A 23,738-nucleotide genomic window follows, 5' to 3' on the forward strand; every position below is an offset into this window, starting at 1 on the left:
CCTCCTTAATCAAACTTTATTTACTACTTCTTTGGAACATTTATAATAACTCCAACAGAATCACTAAAATGGTTTTTTTCCTCATTCTTTCTGACAATGTCTGATCATGTAATTCAGTAACCAATGGTGCTTTGGGGTAGCATTCTGGTTGGGGAAGTAGGGAGAATAGGTGCCAGAGAACTTCTCTTAAAGTTGCATTGGCCAAAAAAGGGCACATTTTTTACAGACTGCATTTATCTGAGGTTAGGGCTGATGAAACTTGAGAAAGGGAACTAGAAGCTTGCCTACCAAAAAAAAAAAAAAGCCCTTTAGCACTGCCACTTATTTGTTTTCTTACACAAGTGATTTTGGGATTTGTATGTAGTAAGTTCAACAGAGGCAGTGAAACAAATATCCACATCTACTTCTTTATAAACACACATTTAATTGCATAACAAAACTAATACTCTTCGTGGCACAGAGAATACTAACAGTATTCAAAACCAGAAAGGGTACCTGCAGTGCCTAGGCACTTCCTAGTACACAGTGCTCCCTCATTATTAACTCCACCCTGTTCCCTATAGTAATTGTGGTCATGATTTGCTTTATGTTCACATTCCTCAACACTGACAACTGGGTTATTTTTTTTCCCCTTTCTTTATACATTTAGTGTTTGGTCTTGATCCTCTGGGTCCCCTGATATAAAACCCTTTTTCTCCCCCATTACCTTGGGCCTTTCCCAGAGGAACTCCAATGTTCCTAGTGGGAATGGAAGAGAATATATTGAAAAATAACATAGCTTTAAAAAAAAAAAACTAAATAAAAGAAGCCCCCAACTGGGAAGATATTATATTTGACCAATGCCGTTATTTATTTTTCTATATTAAAACACAGTATCATTTACATAAAATCAAATGATTTTAAATGATTAGAACTTAAGATTTAAATATTTCAAATGTACTCTTAATCTATCTTAACATCACTGGTCCATCTCTGGCAAAATTCACCACCACCACCACCCCACCACCCATTCTACGATCAACTGGCTACTGCTCATTAGAGTCTTAGGCAAACCCTTCAAGTTAAAACAGAAGAGCCGGAATTATAAAGTTGAAAAAAGATATCAGCACCTATATAAGGTATCATTCCTCTGTCAGAAAGCTGGATAAACCTTGAAAAAACAAAGCCCTGAGTAAAAAAAAATACAAAACAAAACATTCATAACTATCACAAGTCCTTGTGTGTTAAGTAAAATAAAGGGATAGCAACTAACTCTTTTTGAAAGCTTTGTATGTACTAGGCACTGAATGAGCTAATCCATGTAAAATACCCTCACTACAACTCAAAATGCAGATACTATCATTCCCCTTTTATAAAGTAAAACACAAACTGAGAGATTATGATTTCAACCCCAGAGTCCATGCTCTTAATCTAATGCCTCCCCACAAAAATGTGAGTTTCTCTATTTGCAAGAGAAGGACTTTGGATATGTACATAAAATTTACTCTAGCTGATAAAACACACAAAAAGTTATACTTTGTTTCCTTTTAATTATTATAGTTTATGTATCTTATGACTTACCAGTCTATCAAGTATATGTCTGGTGTAAGACTATAAGATTTGAAATGAAGAAATAGTTTGGAGAGATTTTCTTCAAAAAATACTTCAAATGTTGCAAAATATTTCAACATCTAAAGATAGAAATATCAATAAAATTATTAAAGAGTATATTCCAAAAATAAATTAATCATAAATTAACAAAATCTTGCTTAGCACCTCTTTCTGAGTCTTTTCATTAAGAATTTATAAAACTATAATTCAATGAAAAGTTTATTTTAGATCATTTTAGTCTTCTATTATTTTTACTCTAAAAGGGCATTCAGACTACTGAAACTGACAGTCAAAGGAAAACATAATTCATTCCAAATGTCCATACCATACTGTGGTCCACACGGAAGAAGGCCAACTGGCATGGCTTATTCAAGAGATTTGCAAAGGCAATGAAGGCATCTGCCTCTTCCAAATTGAGAATGAGAACCGCTGCTATGAAGGACATCCCTTGGACCTTCAAAGGGAAGAAATTAATCAAAATGTGCTTATAATAATTCTGTAGTTTATTTTATTATATTCCTGAAAAATTATAAGGTGATAGTACAAGGTAAAATTTTTAAAAAAAGATTTTTTTTCCCAACAAAGGTAAATACTGAGAACTCATTAAAAATTATGAAATCTCCTTAATTTTAAATCTTGATGATGTGGTATGGGTTAAAAAGTATTAGGGAAAATTTGGGGGGGAGGCGGGGAGAATCAGTTTTTACTTGCTACAAAAGCCTATCTCAGCGTACCACCTAGTTTTCATTTTTTCTCAGTCTGAAGTCTTTCAAAGTAGAGAATCACAAAGTTTACTGAAAATCAGGTAACTGTCTTCACTGTTATAACACATCTGTCTGGAGTAGAAAGTGATGAACTAAGAATAAGAAATCTATGAGAAGTGCTGTTGAAATTCCAAGAAAGACGAATTAGTTTGTGGAGGTTGAGAAAGTAAGGCTGGATTTCTGAAAAAGCAGGAAGAGTAAGAAAAAAAATCATTCCATGATGGGGAAAACATATGAGTAAAGACACAGAACCAGCCCAGTTGAAGCACAAGATTTATAACTGGAATAATGGGAGAAATTATAAAAAAAACAGGATATATTTACAAATTGTGAAACATCTTGAATAAAAGGCTAAGCTACATATAGAGGTTTGCTTGTGAGCTGTGGGGAGCTACTGTACATTTCTGAGCAACTAGGTGGTATGGAACAGCTACTGTAAAATTATTAATTCTTTCACCAAAAAAAGTTTATCCAGCACTTACTTCTGGTAAAGATTTGTATAACAGAATTACCACAGAGAGGCCACTAAGAATATTTGCAGTGATACCTCTGTCTCTTTCTACTTTCTCAGCAACCTTTAAACTCTTTAGCACACTTCAATCTGGATTCCCACTCCATTATATACTATCTTGAAACTTCTCTTACCAGAGTGACCAATGATATTTATCATAAAACCCAATGAGCACTTTCCTACCTGCTTAGCAGAATTCCCTTAGCTTCTGTGACTCAACATTTCTTTGTTCTCCTCCTACTTCTCTGGCTTCTTCTGAGTACTCTTAGCAGACTCTACAGTGATTGCCTATTTGATTTTCTAGAACATAAGTTCCATGAGAACAGAGCCTGTGTCTGTTCACAATTATATTCTTAATACCACAATATTTGCTGAATGGATACAAGGGGCAAATAGTTAACTAACTGTAATAGAATAGTAGCAGAGCAAATAGAAGGAATTAAAAGTATATTTAATTAAATATAAAATGCTGTTTATTATTAAGAAACATCATTATTTTACATATCACTAAAAAAGAAAAAATGCTGCCAATATGCAATTATGATGCTTACTTAGAATTTTTATTTCATGCATATTCACGGAGCTATTTAAAGCTCATTTAGATTTACCATATATTACTCTTTTGTATACATGAAAAGTAAGAAAAAGTTATTTCTACAATATCTTGAGTCCATTTTTTCTGAATATTCTGTATTATTTATCAACTCGTGCGATGCAGTAAAATGTGCACATCGTTTATGCAGTATTTCTACAAAAAAATGTATAACCTAAACCTAATAATAAGAGAATGATCAAAAAATACCATAAAAAGTATTTAAAAGGGTCATTGTGAAAACATCAAGTTTGACTCTTCGAAGTGCTATTGTATGACAGAAAAGGCTAGATTAAAGGAGACTAATGAAAAATTACAACAAAATGCCACACTTAACTATGACTAGATACTGGAAGGGTAGGTGGGGTAGAGCTACTGCAACTTTTCTGTTAGTTTGAAGTTGTTCAAAATAAAATCTTGAGAAATAAACAAAAAACCACAAACAATATTTAAAAACAATAATATATAGACCATCCAGCTTAAGAAATCCAGTTGAAGCACCCTTGTAACCCACCCACTTTCTGTCACTTAGTCTTTCTACCTTCCCCTATGACAGGCTAGGACATACGAGGAGGTCATCTACTGATATTCCTCATTCTTTATTATCCTTGCAGACACATGCACAGATCTTATTTTATGGGTTTTACTGATAATCACTATAGAGAAACAGAGAGCTATAATGAAAAATAAAAGTGGAAAGTTACAAAGCTTACAAACTTCTTATGGAATATCTAAGTCCTGGTCTACAGGTTCTGCCTCCTGAGATACTAGGAAGTTCCGTTTGTCTTCTCGCTTCCACTTTTATGATATGCCCACCTTAGAGCCCTACCATAATGCAGGCCCACTTCATTATGTGTGCCAGTAGATACGATCCAGGCAAAATACCTATCTAGAACAATTTCCTCCAAGTGAAAAACTAATACAATTCAACAATCTAAACAACAGTAGCCTTAAACTGGGACAAATGTCCCCTGGAGATACAACGAAGACTTTCCAAAGAGTACACTGTACACTGTCATGTATTATTTTAAGGGAATCTATTCAAAGATCCTCAATTTACATATGTTTTCTTTCCTAAACATGGTTTGCCTCAGTAGCAAGAGAAAGTCACAGTCCTCAGCCATTACAAAACTTACAATAGTGAATTTCTCTGAGGCATGAAATGTGAAACAAAAGGATCATTCTAAATAACTGTTTTGGGAAAGTCTCGGGCTTCCCTGTCACATATAATAAAAATATGAATTCCATTATATGGTAGAATAGAGATGAGTAATAACAATTTTCATTAAGTGACCATGCCCCTTCCATGCCACACTTAAAAAGACTGCAGAGCCCTTGAGAGAGAGTCCCAGGAAAACAAATAAAGAAAATAACAATATGGATTGGTCACCTTGGTTCTTTTAAATATAACTGGAATACTAACCATCACAAAATTTTTCAAGATATACTGAATAAATTCCACATATAAAACTTTTGCATGATTTATTTATAGATTCAGCATGTGTTATTAGTTAATGCAGTTAAAAACCTATTTTTCTAATCACATCTTGAAATTTGTATTACAATATAGTTTATATTATTCTTATCTTATAAAATAAGTCTGATTTGGCTTACTGGTTTGCCAATGAGGCTTGGCATCACCAGTTAGGTTATACCGTGCTCATTTTACATATATTCAATGATTTCATAATCGTATATTCTATAAAATATTAATGAAGAGCTTTTCATATATTTTTCTTCAAATGGATAATGATATATAAAATCACTATAGTGTTTAAATTCCATTGGTTACACTTTTTAGGAGATACATTTTATTTTAAAATAGTTAACAAATGCTCAAAATTAAATTAAACACTTCAAAATTAAACTCACAATGAAAAAATTTTAATGTCAACTTAAAAATGTGAAGCAGTTTCATAATGTTTTTACAATTCTATTACAGAATACATGAACAAGGGAGTTTAGACTCTGTTCAAATTTCACTTTCTCCATAACAACTATCTGACCATATTCCTTAAATACTACAACCAGTACCATCCCCAAATCTGGCGCTTTCCCTCTTTATCATGCCATAAGTTTTCCATAGCATTTATCACCTTTTAATATAACATACAATTTACTTATTTGTTTATTGTTTATTGTCTGTCTTCTCCTAAACTATAAGCACCTTTTATTCACTGAAGAACCTAGAACAATGCCTGGCATATAGCAATATGCACACAATAAATATTTGCTGAGTGAATGAATGAACAAATGTACAAATAAACATGCAACAAAATAGAGGAAGTTGTACCAGGTAGTCACCCTATTGTGAGGTCTCCAAAATTATTTTACTTTTAAGACAAAGGTGAGAAGATGAAGGTTTTATGACTTCCAGTTAAAAAATGGCAAACTGAACACTCACATTTTTCTTTGTTCCTTCCCAAATCCCAATTAAAATGACAGTAAAGAAAAAAATAAATATTAACCTAGGAGGACAAAGAGAACGAAAAATAAATAAACGTAGATGATAGACATCAATAGCACGTAAAAATTTTTAATTTAACTAAATGGAGCAAGTCAAACATAAATATCTGCAGAGGAAAAAGCCAATAAGCAGCAAGCCAATTCAGCCACAAAATCTGGAAGGCTTAAAACTGAAGTTATCAGGCACCTCTGAAATTGAGGGGTAGGGCTAAAACTAGGATTGGCTGAAAATCTGGAAAAGGAGCAAATTTCCTGCCCTATCTGGTAAGGATAGGTGCCTATCCTTCCCTCGGCCTGGCAGAATATGAGAAGTTTATCTCTGGAGGCACAGTCAGGAAAAGGAAGGTTAGGGAGAATGGGTAAAGGCACCACACCAACAGCAGTGACAACAAAAGTTTACAAATCTTCAGCCGCTCTCCCAGAAAGCTGGCAGCCAGTTTTATAAGCCTCTGGTAGGAGATGGAAAGATTCCTCTCTAGCCAGGTAAGTTATACGCCCAAAAGAAAAAGATACAGAGATACACACGTTCGGGAGCTAATACAAAAGAATATTCTTAAATAAGATAGATTAAATGTTTATATTCAAAAAACAGATTGAAATAAATACTTACGTAACCAACATCAGGTCTATAACATGTATATGCCCCTAAAATACTGTGTAAGACATCATGATATGGGCCACCCTTAGGAGAGAAAAGCAAAATGTCAAACTAGACAGATAATTGTCTCTAATTGTTTCTAAGTTAATTCTCAAAAAACATGTTGATAAACTTTAAATTTCCTAAATGACTAGTTTTAATTGGTATATTTAACCATTGTTAGAAATATTCTAAATGCACTCCGCCAAAATGTTTTCTAAAGAATAAAAAATATTTAATCCTGAACAATAAAAACAAACGAACTCAATTGAGAGATACAAGCTATATAGTTTAAGTATAATTTTAAAGACTTCTAGACTTGAGACAATAAGATTATGAGGAAAACAGACTTTCATTTTACATAATTTCAGTTAAAAAAAAATACCATAAAAAAAATACCATCACACTATAATAAAAGGGGTGGCTCCATAGTGTAGTGGTTAGCACGTCTGCTTTACACACAGAAGGTCCTGGGTTCACGCCCCAGGTGGAGCCACGCACTATATCCCGGGTCGTCAGGCCCCCCGGGCATGCCATGTTCTGGGTGCGCCAGCACCTCGAGTGCGCCGGGCGCACCAGGCCCCGGGCGCACCAGGCCCCAGGTGCACGCTGCGAGACACCCCCGCCTTCAGAGATCCAGTTCTTAAGCGGAAACAGCATATCCGTAGGTCAAGGGTAGAAGCGGCAGGGGGGTGGAATTAAAGAGGGGGAAAAAAAAAACTATGGTAAAATAAGTTTAACAATTTTAATCTTAATGGTAAAAATTTTATCTCATTTTATCAATCTAAAGGTAGAGAAATTCCATGTATGAAGATTTGCGTCAAATATAAAGTACACATAAAATGTAATCATTTCTCATAAAGTACAAGCAACTTAATAAGAGCCTCTGCACATACACAAAAAACTTTTCTTCTACTTCAAAAATAACTGAAAATTTTTAAGTTTTGGGACAAGTTTCTTTACAGTTTAACAATTTACTAGGCAAAAATGTTAAAATCCAGTTATCTCACCGAATAAAAAGTAAAACAAAGAAATTCATCTTGATGAAAATTCATCAAATATTTACTACATAAAAGATATTGTTCTAAGCTAACTGCAATGCATTCAATGAGTGGAATAAAATTTTAAAAATTCTTTTAAAATTTTCCTACTGTTTCAAACTTTTTATATACAGTTCCCAAATCTTTATAGTTTTGACTTTTAAAAAATAATAGCTATGAATTTAAAGAATTTGTTCCTTGGATTAAAAAGAAAAGTAGTTAAAAACTGGTTAGAAACCCTCACCTTCTGAAAGATGTAGAGAGATGGAAATGTACGGGATATGTCCAACTTAATTAATTCCAGACTAGCCTCACGATCAGCAACATATACACCTGTATTTGCCAGGCAGATAAAATTAAAATGATTACTTGGCTATACCCAGTGAAATTTTGTAAACACAGAATAATCACACAGCATCTGTTACTTAAGGAAAGTTAAAAGCTGAATAACCAAGAGATTTAAAGAAATGCCACATAGCTTTTGCTGGAACTTAGAGCCTCTTAAATGAAGAAAATATCTATACATTCATCAGAAAGTTATATGGTGAAAGATTTTCACTTCCAGTTTTTATAGAGGTAGGAGATTTTTGTAGAGAGTAGGTAGATTATCACTCCCACAATAACTAGGGGGAAAAGATATATTTCAAATATTACACGTTTTTTGAAAAGGCAGAAGACAGTTGTGCACACAGAGAGGTCTAGAAAATTTAAACCCCAGGAGAACAACCTTTCCTAGGTGAGTGGATACCAGTTGCCATTTTTCTTTCTAGGGGCACCTGCCAAGTCTGGGAATGGGCTCAGGATTGAGCGTGTCATAGACAAAGTTACTTTGCTTGGGGAAAGAAAAACCAAAAGAGCCTTTTCATGGCCAAATAAGACTGATATGATAGATAAAGCCCGAATGTATATCTCATTTTCCCCTATGGGACTTTTGCTGAGAACTAGTGTAGTACAGAAAGCCAGCTGGAAAGGTGGACTGAAATCACCCAAAATCACATGGTCCTTAGGAGAGAGTCTCATAGAGGGAGAAGCCTGTAATCAAAAAAGGATAGTTCTTACCACCAAGAAATTTGAAACCTGAGATGAACTAAGTCTATCTACAGCTGAAACCATGCCCTAATCTGGCTCGGTTACTGACTGAATTGAGGTGATAACCCAAATGCCTAACAAAAAAAGAACGTGCTTCCTCTGCAGGGAAAATATCTACCTCAGCTTATACATTCTTTCATATATGACTGGCATAAAATTAAAAATTTTAAGATATGCAAAACAACAGGAAAATAAAACTTCCAACCAATACAGCAGACATGCAGATGATCTAGTACTGAAATTAACAAATAAGAACATTAACTGTTATATGTTAAATAAAACAGAGGAAAAGATAGGGAGAGGGGAGTATATGGGATGGAAAGATGAAGAATTTCCAGAGATATAGAATCCATAAAAAAAACCAGGTAGACATTGTAGAATTACAAAGTATAATATCTGAAATCAAAGATTCATGGGACAGATTTAATAGACTGGATATAGGAAAAAAGATTAACGAACTTAATTATAGGTCAAAAAAATCATCTAAATTGAGAAACAGAAAAAAAACTTTTTTTATTTTTTTATTTTTTTTTTAGCTATAAGAGACTTGTGTGGGACACTGTTAAATGAGCTAACATACATGTAACTGGAGTCCCAGACGGAGAGGAGATTTGGGGCAGAAGTAATATTTAAAAAGATAATGTCCAAAAAAAGTTAAATGACAACTGCAAATTATACACCCAGGAAATAAGACATCAGTAGTTTAAATAGAACACTGCTTCTAATTGAAACAATTCATTTATATTCAATTAATTTCTACTAAAGTATAACTTATACCACTTAATCGTGACAAAATATCTGAGAAGTAAATCCTTACATTTTTAATTCTTATACTTTCAATACTTCATAAAAATGAGTTTAAAAAGAATGATGAAATAGCTACATCTTCCTTGTACCTCTAGTTTCCCACAAATAGTTCACACAGCTAACAGGCCTCAGGTGATACTTACATGAACCTTCTCAAAAGTAAGTCTTATCTCTAACCCTGCTTAGTCCATTTTCCCCCACTCTACTGTTCACTTTTCTAAAACAGAAAAAAAGTATTTAAGGAATTGAACAGAGTTGTTTACATACTCATAGAAAATCACTATGAGATATGCACCATTTATCCTAAGCTATGTTCATTTTTAGCATTATACTCATGGCAAAAGAAAAGGGTTTGCTTTCCATGAAGTAGAACAAATACAGAAAGAAAAATGACTGGCAGAAAAATAGATTCTTCACATTTCATTATTCAAGGACAGAGATGGTTGAATAAATTTACCTAAATGTAATAAACTCTGTTAACAGAAAAAAAAAGTATTCCTGTTTTATCCAAAATGATTAGGAAAAATATTTCTAAAAATGGAGGGAAAGATGAAGGGTCTATGAGTGAAAAGGCATGATATGAATTATAATATATTGAGGAGTGAGTGAAAGGTCAGTGAAAGGGAAGACAGGAAGCTACAAGTGAGGTATGAAGATCATCTATCTTTAAGTTAAATAAGAATTGACCTAAAAATACTTCACCCATTAGTCTTACTGTTGTGATTAAATCATGGGCTCTGGAGTCCAACAACTTGGGTTTATATCACAGCTTCACTGCTTACAAATTAACTACTTACAGCCTCAGTTTCCTCATATCATTCAGGATAATAGCACCTACTTAAAATGTGATTAACATTAAAGGAGATAATATATGTAGAGCAATTATTATAGTTTACTATATAGCTCCTGACATCCAATTAAAATCATACTATTATCTTCAGTGACTGGACTCATCCAGAAATTTTTACTAAAAAAATAATCTCACCTTCTGTATCATTCTCTGAACTTGTTTCACTGAAACTTTTCCAACGTTCTTTTGCTCTTGATAGGAAGATTTCATAAAGTTCTGGGGGAAAAAAATAACAAAAATTCATAAATAGTAGGAATGAAATATATTCACATATTTTTAACTCTTAAAAATAAAGAGAAAAAAATTCTATTATATAGGTCAGGTCTCCCTTATGTAGCAAGCATCAAAAATGTGGCAAATTGAAGTATCTGATTCTACCGAAACTATACATTACACAACTAGAAAGATAGTAAATAAAAATACTACAGAGTGGTCATCCAAATAGCTATAAAACAGAATGTATGAATGAGGCAGGAAAAGATGCTTCTGCTAAAGGAGTATCACTGCAGAATAGCAGAAACATGATTTTTGGAGTCAATTAGACCTAGATTCAAATTCTAGCTCGGCCACATGAGACTTCAAGAAAGCTACTTGGTAACTCTGGAACTTGGCTTTCTTCATCTGTAAACTGGAGAAAAATAATACCTACTTATGGGGTTACTAATGATTAAAAAAGATCATTTATGTAAAGCTCCTAACACCTTATAGATCAATAGATGTTAGTTCTTGCTTTCCTTCTCTCTTGAATCTGGTTTCTCTATTAAGATAGTTATTTAAAGCTACCTAAGCCAGACTTGGTAAGAGGATCTACATACAAAAAATCTCTACCCCTATATCTTCTTAAGTGCCAAATCACTTTTTAAGACTATCACTCTATATTTCCATATGCAGGATGTCATCAAAACTTCAAAAACAGAAAAACTGAAAATTTTTTCTTAATTCTCAAATTTCAATTGTCTTTACTTTCTAACTAACCATTACAGATAATTTAAATTATTCAAAAACAGTACATTTCAATGACAGAGAAACAGCAAAAAAATATTTCTTGCCCAAACACCAACAATTATATATTGCCCAAAATACCAAGAACATTTTTTCTTCAATATTTTTAAAATTTTATTTATTTTAAAGGTAATACATGAAACATGATTTTTAAAAAATTCAAACAGTACAAAACAGTATAGTTAAAAATAAATTGCCTTCCTTCAGATGCATCTATGCTTACCAGAGCTCTAAAGATGAAATATGCATGCACAAGTATGGGCATCTTCATTTTTTCAAACAAACAATGTAGCAACATATCAATTATAGCATTGATCTGTATCTTGCTTTATTATACTGGAAATTGTTCCAAATTAGTAGAATAAATCTGCTTTAGTTTTCTTTTAATTGCACAATATTCCAATGTATGATTGTACCATAATAAGTATTCTTATATTGCCAAAAGTCATATCATTATAAAATAACTGACAAGATGTATTTCAAACATCAATTTTGAAGTAAGAGATCTTATTACTCTGATCTCTTCTTCCTTTTGTTCACTTTCCATTATTACTAATGGTTTGGAAAGCAGAAATTTTTTTAAGAAATCAAAACTCCAAATTTCTATTATTTGGGCCCCATTCCATCAACAATTTGGTATAAGAGGTGAAGATAATTTTTAAATTTAGATATACAAATTTTTTTTGCAGTTATCAGGTACCAAATTGAAGTTTGCACTTTTTTTACTTCAAACTGCTTCCAGGTCCAGCTTCACTATTCTACTCAAATTTTAAAACTATCTTGGAAAAAGAAATGCTGACCAAACAAATCCATCACCTTTGGAAGCCACGAATTGATACAATAGTAAAAATGTGGTAATGCATTTCAAAACATCAAAGGACATCTCTCCACAGAAGATTTACAGTGCTTATCTATAATAAACAGACATGCACCTCAGATCAATCCTTGCTTGATTCTGCATGTCATTTTATTTTGAATCTACAAATTAGTGCTTGAAGGAGACAAATATATATCCTGGACTTGAATAGAAAATACCTTGAGATCAGAATTTCACTTTCTGATTTTTTTACAATGATGCTATTATATACAGTCTCAGCAAATTTAAGTTTCACTATAATATTATATTCATTATCACAAAAAACTGTTATAACAATCCTATGAGATAGCTAATAATCTCACCCCCATTTTACAGATGAAGAAAACTAAGACTTTTAGATGTTAAGTAATTTGCCCAAGATCATAAACCTAATATATGGTAGAACCAAGATTTGAACCACACTTGACTAACTTTAGAACCCTTATTCTTAATTACTATTCTCTAATGGTTATAAATTTCATGATTAAAACAAATACAACAGGTAAAGAGTCAAAATACTAGAGCCATGGAAAGTAAAAAGGATTACTAAAAGTAAATTTACTTCAATTGAAATTTAGCTTCATTCCTACCACTTATGAAAAAGAAGAGTACCCCTCCATTCCTGCATATGCAATTGTTTAGTAGAGAAAACGTAAAATTACTTTGAAAATAAATGACCCAGTTATGTAACAAACTTTATAAATTTCAAGCTTAAAAAAGAACTTTTTGCTTTTTCAGCATGGTATCACAAAAGGTTAATACCAACTTAACCAATATTTTAATGTCTAAATTATCAAGATACCTAATATTCTAAAGCCAAAGGTCTCAACAAAACAAGACTGCAAACAAAACTTCAAACAGCCACCAATATTTTATCACCTCCTCTCTATGCAAAACCAATTCCTTTAAACAATTACACCTTAATTCCCTAACAGAAAGTTCTGACTATAATGTAAAAACATGTCCTTTTAATCTGCTCTAAACACAGAAAGCAAAAGAAACATTTGTTTCATTTGGAGAGAACAGTTAAGTCATGTAGAATCTAACCTTTTCTAAGCTAAATTACAAACTTAGTTCTTTCTTTAAATTCTATTTTTAAAATTTTTTTAAAAGTCCAGTTAAAATAACATGTTTATTATGGATATTTGTGAAAGTCAATTTTAAAAATCATACATGATCATGCTATTCAAAGTTGGCATCACTTTTAGATATAACACACATCTCCTCATAGAAAAGCTTTGCAACCAATTCTGATTATTTCCTTAGAGCAAATTCTTATAAATGGAATAAATAGGTCAAAGGTTATGTTTTTTGAGGCTTTTCATAAATATTTCTAAATTATTTTCAGTCACATTTTATGTAGGTAATTCTCATTCATTTTAATCAATTTTAATTTAAAAAGTAAAAAACAGTACCTTGATGTTCTTTTAACATACATGTTATTGATTTGGCTATCACTAGGAAAATGTTTAAATTATGGTACAGCCAAACTGTGGAATACAGTGCAGCTACAGAAGGTACATTTGTATGTACTGACACAAAAGGATGTTCAGGATAGATTATAGTATCAAAAAAGCAAGTCACAGAATAATCTCATGACATAAAGATTTTGTGGGGAAAAAAATAGAAGGAAAAAAAAGAGAAGCTTTAAAAATTATCATATGTAGAAACACACTTTTTTATGTGCACAGAAAAAAAGACCAGGAAGAACATATACCAAATTGCTTACTTGTACTTATATAATAGAATTAAAAATTGGAATTTGGGTAGAAGAGAGGGTGGAAACATATAGTTTGCACTTTATTATTGCTTGACTCTTTTTCAGTAAACATGTAAATAAATATTTTAAGTAACAGTAACAATATATTATTTTTATTATTATATTAGAGTCCCTAAGTCTTTCTGTGGTGCCATCATCGTCTAGCATTATCATTACCACTCAGACCTATTTAGCACCTTTTAGTACTATTGCACATTGCCCTCTATTTGATGCTATCCTAATTTTTTTTTTTTTACTTCATCAAAACTACTCTACATTTTACTCCTATCATTCAAGGTTTTAAGAAACTTAAGAAAATAAAACAATTCCTTGAGAGTCTTCTTTTTCTGTTTTTTAAACTTTAAAATTTTCCAATAAAAAAATCCAAAAGGACTGGTTTGGGTATATTGATGTAGAAAAAGATATTTCTAGATTTTTTATGTTTTATTAAATAAAGGGGAAACCTTTCCACAATTAGACTATTTTATTTTTCCTTATATATACTTATTTATTCACTACTACTTAGAATCTCGGAATTTTTTGCAGTTACTTATAGTTAAGATATTTGGATATCAAGAATATTATTGATGGTTTTAAACTAAAGGAAAACCCACAAATCTTATTTTGATGTATGAAATATAGTAACTTATTAAGTCATACCAGGTTTTAGAAGGGGATGGAGAATGAAGCATGCTCTCAAAATGACATTATATATAGTAATGCCTTTTTAAATGGCCAATCAACTAATCTGCTTTTTAACTCTGGAGATGGCTTTTTGTATGTGTGGGAGTAACTGAATATAGAATACAAACCAGGAGTGATATTTAGTTCATTTCCTACAGCTAGACTCCAAACTTTCCCACGAACACTAGGGGGCAATCCCTGCCACCACAATTCTCGAACTCTTCTCGTACTACGCCTAGAATTAAAGGGGGAGAAAAAAGGAGAAAGTTACTTTTTATACCAAAAATACTAGTTGCATGATGGTTTACCTAGTTTACGGCCAAGTAATTAAATGATTTAAAAAAACGTAGAGATTTAAGTATGTGATGCATTCTTTCCATTAGGTTCATGCTTGTAGGCAAAAAAAAAAAAAAAAAAGCCAAAAAAGTATAGTTCTAAAGAGAGACAACAGTAATTTAAAAAGAACTGCCTTCTATATAGCTGCTATTTACACTGATAAAATGAGAGGTTCAGAAATATGTGAACAATTATAAAACAGGATAAAAGAAACATAACAATTTGTTCTCAATTTAATACCAGAAAGAAAATCACAAAGTATTTACTATGGGTAAGGCCCTAGTCTTTGAAAGGCAGTGTAGTCTGCTGAAAGTGTTGGCTTTAGAGTCAGATTGACCTGAGTTCAAATCTCATTTAACCATTCACTAATTGTAGAACCTTGGGCAAATTACTTAACCTCTCTGACCTTGAGGTTCCCTGTAAGATAAGTGGGAGTAAATTTACGGTTTTAAGAGTCAAATGCAATTACTTATGTAAAGAGCCTAATATATCCGTCACACTGTCTAATATTCAGCAAATTCCCAATGCACATCCTATACTGGCATTGCAGAAGGCATCTCCTACCCTCCAGTCTAGAGGGAAGATAAGTCATATATAAAAATATCAAAAAATAAAAGGTAAAGCAAAAGTATATTAGTTTCAAAGTACAATGATACATTACAGAAAATAAACATTATATATATACACATACCATATTCTCTTGACTAGGAGAGAAGCATATTAAAAATCACTTTTATATTCACATTTAATAAATGCATCTTACAATGAATATACATATTTAACAATTTCTTTGCAAAAACCTGCTATTACATCAATAGTGCATCTTGCAATAAACGGTATGTTAGAATTTTTAAAATATGGCAACTTAGGAAAAATTAAAAGTTTCATGAATCAACTAGCATTTCAGATGGGATGCAAAGAATAGGTAAGATTCTAACAGGCATAGAGGATGATCAATAAAGGAAGTAGGTATTAGGGACTGGGAATTTATAAAAGTAAAAGAAATAAGCACGAAATTTTTCAGACATTGGTTAACAGTATAATTTAGCCAAAGCATAAGCCACATGGTAGAAGTAATAAAAATAGAGAATTGGAAGTATCAGATCTTTGGAGACAGACTGAAATTCAGGAAAAGTCTGCTTACTTACATTATTTCCCAATTGGGCAGTATTTCATTGATCCAAACTACCATTGCATTTGCAATATTTTCTTCCTGTTTAAATCGTTCTTTCATTATTTTTTTCCTTTTATGTGCTTCTTTAATTTCTGTTTTAAACAAGTAAGAATTATTTCAATGCGAAAGAGCTAGATCAAAACCCCCTTTTCATTCTACCAAAGTCTACAAAAGAGGCTTTCTCAAAAAGAATATTTTGATAACAGGAAAGAAGGAGAAAAGGAAGGGGAGGAAGGGAAAAGGGGGGCAGAGGAAAAGAGGGAAAAAGAGAAAGAAAATGAACTTGATTAATTTTAAAATAGCATATTCTATAAAATGGAACAAAGACCAGAAAAATCATTTAAATGATTACTGTATCACAGATTCTATTTATACTTAATCAATGAACCGAAAATTGTCATAAATTAACTATGTAAAAAATAAACTGTGAACAACTAACCAATACCCTTTTTTTCATACAAGAGGCTTATAAACTTCCTCACATAAAACCACATTAAAAACTGATTTGCCAACAGCACTATTACAGTGAACCCTTTTTAGTATGATGTTTCATTTTACTAATCAGACTGAAATTCTAAAATCCCCCTAACACACATACATGCACACAACATCTCTCTGAAAATCAGAAATCACCATTTCGTAAGAAGAGATGCCTCAAAAATAGAGAAGTGTTATATATGGTTATATATAATTTTAGAACCAGTGGGGACTTCAGAGATCAGCTAGCCAAAGTGTTCTCTAATTGTGTCTCACATATGCCTCAAAAACCGTCTTAAGGGGCACTTTCTAAAGTAGGCAGCTCTACTTTCTAAAATTTGTTTTATGTAAAATTTCTTTGGAGAGGGTTCCATTGCTTTAAAAAAAAAAAAAAAAAGTGATGTTGGGGGTGCTTAAAAGCCTGGATCTAGTTGACCTGCCCCTAACACTTTACAGATGAAAACTAAGTCTATTTAGAGTGTCACATCTAGGTAGTGTCAAATAGAATTAAAGCTATGAACTTCTAATTTCCCAATTCAATGATATTTCTATATGGTTTTTTCCCCTACTTATCAGTAACTATCTTAAATATTAAATAGTAAAGTCAATGTTGAGAGTCAATTAAAATTTGTTGGGTATGTTAGAAATATTTCAAGTTCTATACGGTAAAATAAACTCAACCAATGTTTAAATAATTAGGCCTTTTAGAAAGATAACTGGCCTTATAGGTTTACTATAACATTAAAGAATTAACTTCAGTTCCAAAATAGTGCCACAAAAAAGAACTATATACTATTATAATATTCCATTCACTTAAGTCAAGGGAAAAAAATCTGTTACTAAAAAAGCACATGTCTAAAAGTATATTTCCTAAAACTACATCCTGAACTAACAGTATTTAGTAAATAAATACTGTTAAATTATCTTTATGTTTTATTTTTTGGTTGAAGAAGAAAATGAATAAATAAATGTGTGAATTTACACACATGAGAGTATACATATATGTGCCTGTTAAAATAACACAACTGGGACGCTAGAGAATCCATTAAGTCACAAAAGCACATTTTGATTTCAAATCACATTCCCTCAGCTATAAAGGAAGTTACCTTAAATTATAAGAAATCAAAAGCCTAAAAACTTTATAAAAGTGATTTTAATTAATAAATTTACGAATATCTTCATTTATAAGTTAAGATAAAAGTAGTCCAAGGTTTATGACTGAAATTACAAGGTCCCTCATAGATAGTCTGCTGCCTTTCTCCTCCAGTTAGTTTTGTAAAAGTACCTGGAGAAAAACTATGATCCTAGTATGATATTTCATTTCTCTTTAAGAACAAATGTAGTTATAAAAAATAAGAGATCCGCATCATCCTAAAGACAGACTTCAATTTTCATCATCCACCTTCCTGTTGAAATCAGTAAATTAAATTTACCAATTAGAGTTAAATTTTATACCTCGTTTTTTAGCCTCAGCCACCATCTCATCATATTCTTGTCGGTGCCTTAAAGCTTCTTCCACAGATTTGGCAGGAAGATTTCTGGAAAAAAAAATTTTAAGTCAATTTTTAAGACCAATCTTTAAATGTATTAACTTCTTCCTTTTTATAGCCACATACAAAGAATTTCTAATCCAACCTCATTCAATACATTAAGAAAATAAAAGTTAAAAAGATCTCAGCATTTTAGAAAAGAATCAGAATCCAGGTTTCTAATATTTGTTGTATGTATTATGTATATTTATATATATTTATATGCCATATCTATATGTGTATATTATTTCAAATGTCAGATTTCAGCCAATATTTCTAAGTTATTTGTTAAACCCACTTATTACAGTTTTTTTTAAGTCAACTTTTTGGAGGTATAATTTACATTCATATGAAACATATTTTAAGAGTTCAATGTGACAAGTTTGAACAATTGTATATAGCTGGGCAACTAACACAACAATCAAGATATAGAATATTCCCATCATTCCACAAAGTTTCCTTGTGACCCTCTGCACTCAATACTTACCCACCTCCTACCTTAGGCAATCACATCTCTGATTTCTATCACTATACATTAGTTGGTTGCCTTTTAAAGTTTCGTACAGATACTTTTGTGTTTGGCTTCTTTTGCTCAGCAAATTTCTAAAATTCATCCATGCTGTTCTGTGTATTACTAATGTATTCCTTGTAATTGGTGAGTAGTGTTCGATTTATCCGTACGCATGAACATTTAAACTGTTTCCAGTTCAGGGCCACTACGAATAAAGCTACTATAAATATTTATTTCAAGTCTTGTATGGGCATCTGCTTTCATTTCTCTTTGGGTAAATGCCTAGGAGTAGAATTTTTGGGTCATATGGTATATGCAGGTATACTTTTCTAACAATCTGCTTTGTACTTTTACAGTTTTAAAATAACATTCTGAATAAAAATTTGATAATCAGTTATTCACTTGTATATACTTGTATAAAATCAATGGCTTCACAGAGTCAGTGATTTAAACATATGACTATACAAAATGAAATACATTTAAGTATTACCACATATCAAATATATCATCATAATAATGTCCAGTTTGGGGAGTCAATTTTTAAAATTATTTTCAACAAGCTAGGGTGAGGAAAGGTATGTGACAAACTTTTAAATTACACATTGTACCTCTTCCTCTCTTCTCAAGTTAGGTTCCTGAGGTATGTTGTAGTAGGAATAATGGTTAGAGGAATAATGCTTCAGACTATAATGGAGTAAGAGGGGCCAGGTTTACCCTCTCACCTTAATTAGAAAAATGAACACACTATATTAAACCACAGTGTTTAGACACTGGATAACAGGCAGCACCAGACAGTGATCATTAAGAAAGGAAACAAGGTAATCTGACAAGGACCTGAGTTTACAGCCTGGAGTTTCCAAGTCTCAGTGCTAGAAGGGAGTATCTAAAGAGTCCACCACCAGCCTGGCAGTGTTAAGGAAACAGTTTGGAGTTGGAGAGTTCAAGGCAGTGAGACTTTGCAGATCAGAGCACCAAAGAGAAGAAGCGACAGAGTTCTTTCAAGCAGCAGTCCCCAACCTTTTTGGTACCAGGGACCTGTGATCCTATGAGAATCTAATGCCTGATGATCTGAGGTGGAGCTGAGACAGTAATGCTAGCACTTAGGGAGTGGCTGCAAATACAGACAAAGCTTCACTCGTTTGCCTACCACTCACCTCCTGCTGTGCAGCCCAGCTCCTAACAGGCCACAAACCGGTGGCCTTGGGCCTGGGGACCCCTGCTTTCAAGTCTTTGGCTGAGTACTGATTAATGCATGCATGTGATTAAACTATGGTAGCTAGGGAAACACCAGAAAGGAATAAGCAGAACATGCTCAAAGATCACACTGGAGCAGCCTGGGTGGACAGACCTACTTATATATAGACAGGATATCAGGGTATTAAGATATTGCTTATCAGTCATAAGGATAAATTAGCCCTAAACTAAAAGCTGTCCTGGAACCACTCTAACAATGATTAGATCAAAAGAACAAACCATTTCCAAATAATTGCATACCAGATTAAAGCCTAAAAATATTTAAAGGAATATCAAAAAGTCTAGCACCTAACTATGTAAATTCATAATATTTGGTATCCATAAAAATTACCAGGGATGCAAAGAAGCAGAAAAATACATTATGGTAGCAACTAGTCTAGCACATATCGCTATCTTAATTTAATAATTAAAATTAAATAAAATTAAAAAGTCATTCCCTAGGGCACACTAGCCACATTTCAAGTGCTTACTAGTTACATGTGGCTAGTGGCTACTGTATTGGACAGCACAAAAGGACATTTCCATTATTGCAGAAAGTTTTAATGCTGGTCTAGACCATGTGGGAAGGATTATGGGGATGTACAGAGAAAGGATCTGTTTAGATCTACAAGTTCTACCTTCTCAATAAATAGAAGACCAGAACCCCCAAACTGTGTCCTTAATTAAATCTATCCACAGGTGGTTTTTAAAAAATAGTCCTATAAGCCTAAATACTTTAAAAAATCTAAAAGGCTCATATCAACATGATCAGCTAGTATGAATGCTCTTATCTTCCTATCCAAGGCTGTCTTTATATTGAAATGGATTAAGATAGGCACAGGGAGAGAAATAATTAACAAATGATGAAATTATAGAAATGTCTATATTTGAAATCCTCTGAACTTCAAATGATTAAATGCTATAATTACATCATACGTGAAGAAGTTTTGACTATAAAAACCTATGTCGTCAATGATTTTGGACGCTTTTGCAAATTAGAGGCTAAGAGAGGAAAAGTAGCACCAATTCACAAAGTCCCGTTGCAATGGGAAATGCCTCCTCTCATACTATCAACTTTGACCTAGAAGAGGACATTTCCAACATTAATTTCATGCTGAGGAAAAACTCCCTCTTTCTCCACCTTCTCACTAATGCCACCTCATAGTTGAAGTAGTGGTGTTACTAGAACATGGCTGCATGCAGAAACAAAAGAAACCTAGATTATACAAATCTCTGCTCCAGCTTCTCAAACCTGTGAAGAGGTAGATGTTAGCTGGCCCAAATCTGCTACAAGAGTGTTCTGGGGGAGATAAGTAGAAAGTGTCATTTAACACTCAGGTTGTATCCAGGTATTCTCATCTGGTTTTATCCTCAATAAAACTTAAGTTTTCATTCTCATCTGTTCTCTATATCTGTTTCAATTGCTGAAGTAGGAGGGCTGAGTGATTTGGTACTCCATGGAGATTCCAACACCATGGGAAGCCTTTATTTGTTGGTTTGTCTTAGTTACATAAATGTAAATCATATAAATCACTTCCCCAAAAAAGAACCCCTCAAATTTAAAAAGGTGGACAAATTTTTAAATTAAATCGCATCATCTTAGAGCTGCATGAACCGTACCTATCAAGTTGAATCTGTGTCACATACATGCAAACTTGCACAGAAACAGCATGAAAGCTACAGTATTTATTATAATTAATAAATTAATTTCAGAAAGTCAATAGTACAGTAAAAAAAGAAAGTACTTTTTTCAATTGTTTACACATTTTTGGTACAATGAGATCTTAAAATGTTATTGTGCCTGGTATATTTTTTCAAGTAACAATTTCACAGAACTACATGTATGAATTAGAAGAAAAATTTAAGAGAAGCAGATATCGTTGAAGGTTGAAGATGAAGACTTGCCTAGATAGAAATGAGAAAGTCTAATCCTTTAAGGATTAGGTAGGTGAACAGTATAAATAATAAGATAATTGCATTCCCAGTGAAGGTAATAATATGAGCAAAGGCATGAAGGTGGGACTTAGATAGGTTTGATTATAAAATCGAGGATGGTGTAAAGAAAAATGTGTCCCAAACACTGTCTAGAATAGAACTTTTTGCATATTGTTTTTATAAACTCCTTCTGGGAAGAAATTAACATTTCTGGTAAGCCATTTCAGATGAATTTTAACAAGTTTAAGAAAACTCTTCAGGAACTTAATTATCTACCTATTAAGCTGTCAGTCAGTCAAGAGTCTAAAAGTCTTCAACCAGGTATTCTTTTTTTGCTCATCTAACCACTCTTTGAATCAGCCTGGTTCATTCTCCTCCCTGCCAACAAGACTGAAATAAAACTTTGACATGTCCTCATAACTAAATTTCTGAAGAGCTGGGGTTTTTTTTGTTTTTTGTTTTTACCAATGGAAAAATGAATATGAACATATCCACCAAATCCTAAAAAAGAAATACCAGGATCACAATTCTTCAGCATGAAGAAATGTAACAATAATTTAAAAATAATGTGCTTATGTTCAACTTTCTTCTCTCACAATGTCTAAAAAATATTCAACCTCCAGATCCTTTTATTATGCTTCTCAGGATAATGGGTAGAAAAAGCTACAGATCAGGAAAATGACAAAAAAAAAAGGTTAGGAATTTTTATACTGGAAGGAAAAAGAAGTCAGGAAGAAGAAAAAAATACATCCAGAGACCCCAAGAAGGGAAAAAGGAGTTAAGAACCAAATGGTCTTGCTTTAAGGAAGGTATGCTTTTTCTGATAACAAACCAGAATCAATATTTTGAAGAATAGCAACTCTGTGGAAAGCTGAGATGGGAAGGGCAGAAATGGAAATGGAAGAATTTAAGATGGTTTGCTGGGTATTAAAACTATATTCTTAATAACAGTAAACCAACTAGTTGACAGTCAATAGTTAATATTTCAATTTCCAATTTCAAAAACTGTCTAAAAAACAAGGACAAATACATCTTATGTACATATTAAATGTCAAGAAAAGAAAAATAATTGCCCTATCAGATTAATATAAGGCAGAAGAAGGTTGAAATAGGAACAAATACAAAGAGCCAAGATTTTACATCTCACACACTGGCTCACAGAGACTTCTGAAAAATATGTCTACAGCTTGAACATCAATAATATATTCCTTCCCATTAGTTTTAGGATGCACGCCTGTGATTAAAAAAAATTTTTTAAATAAAACCACTCTGTATCTAATTTCTTGATATTTTTGTGTGAAATAGTAAGCAAAATTAAATTTAAACAATAAACTTTGTGCTTGATGTTCACTAGAATACTTACGATGGTCGATCCTCAAGAATCAGGGCAGTGGTAGAAAGCGGCTCAAATTCAAAATTCTTACGTCTTGAAGACTGAGGTGGTGGTTTACAGGTCCTCCCTGTTCGTGCTTCATATTCCTAGAAAAGATAAAAATATACTTTATGCAGAGACTTTTCTAATTTTCAGTTTGTATTATTAAATCTGTATTATTAAAGATATTATGCTACAAAAGGGGCACATTCAATTCATACATTAACCTGGTAAAAATATCAGACCAAAAAAAGTAATTTCTTTTCACTGAAGCAAAATTATGAATTTATATTACACTTAAAGTGTCAAGCTGTGTCAAGAGAGGGGAAGACAGAAAAGCACTAGATTAATAAGGTGAGGTTTCAGAGACATGTTCTTGACTACCTTCTATCGTACCAGCTATCCAAGTCCAACTCTGAATAATCTAAAAGTAGATAAGCCTGTTTCCTAAACATTCAGCTGGATCAATGATGGATATGTTGATGCAAAATAATCCCGTTGTATGTTTTGAAGATTTCTTTCAA

At 32.6% G+C, this 23,738-nt stretch overlaps 1 protein-coding gene across 3 annotated transcripts in view; it reads right to left on the reverse strand.

Moving 5' to 3' along the window:
* The window catches only part of TBC1D12 (TBC1 domain family member 12), a 71,254-nt gene that overhangs the window by 3,622 nt on the left and 43,894 nt on the right, over positions 1–23,738 (reverse strand). For all 3 annotated transcript variants that reach the window (XM_015600023.2, XM_025042337.1, XM_015600025.2), the window contains 9 exons: positions 23,206–23,321; positions 18,090–18,172; positions 16,132–16,249; positions 14,776–14,882; positions 10,482–10,562; positions 7,845–7,933; positions 6,534–6,605; positions 1,916–2,044; positions 1,561–1,670 (listed from right to left, as the gene is read on the reverse strand). In XM_015600023.2, coding sequence (XP_015455509.1) covers positions 1,561–1,670; positions 1,916–2,044; positions 6,534–6,605; positions 7,845–7,933; positions 10,482–10,562; positions 14,776–14,882; positions 16,132–16,249; positions 18,090–18,114 — 731 coding nt within the window. In that variant the 5' untranslated portion in view covers positions 18,115–18,172; positions 23,206–23,321. The remainder of the gene's footprint in view (positions 1–1,560; positions 1,671–1,915; positions 2,045–6,533; positions 6,606–7,844; positions 7,934–10,481; positions 10,563–14,775; positions 14,883–16,131; positions 16,250–18,089; positions 18,173–23,205; positions 23,322–23,738) is intronic.

This window comes from Pteropus alecto, unplaced genomic scaffold (assembly GCF_000325575.1).
Source record: "Pteropus alecto unplaced genomic scaffold, ASM32557v1 scaffold88, whole genome shotgun sequence".
Lineage (NCBI taxonomy): Eukaryota > Metazoa > Chordata > Mammalia > Chiroptera > Pteropodidae > Pteropus > Pteropus alecto.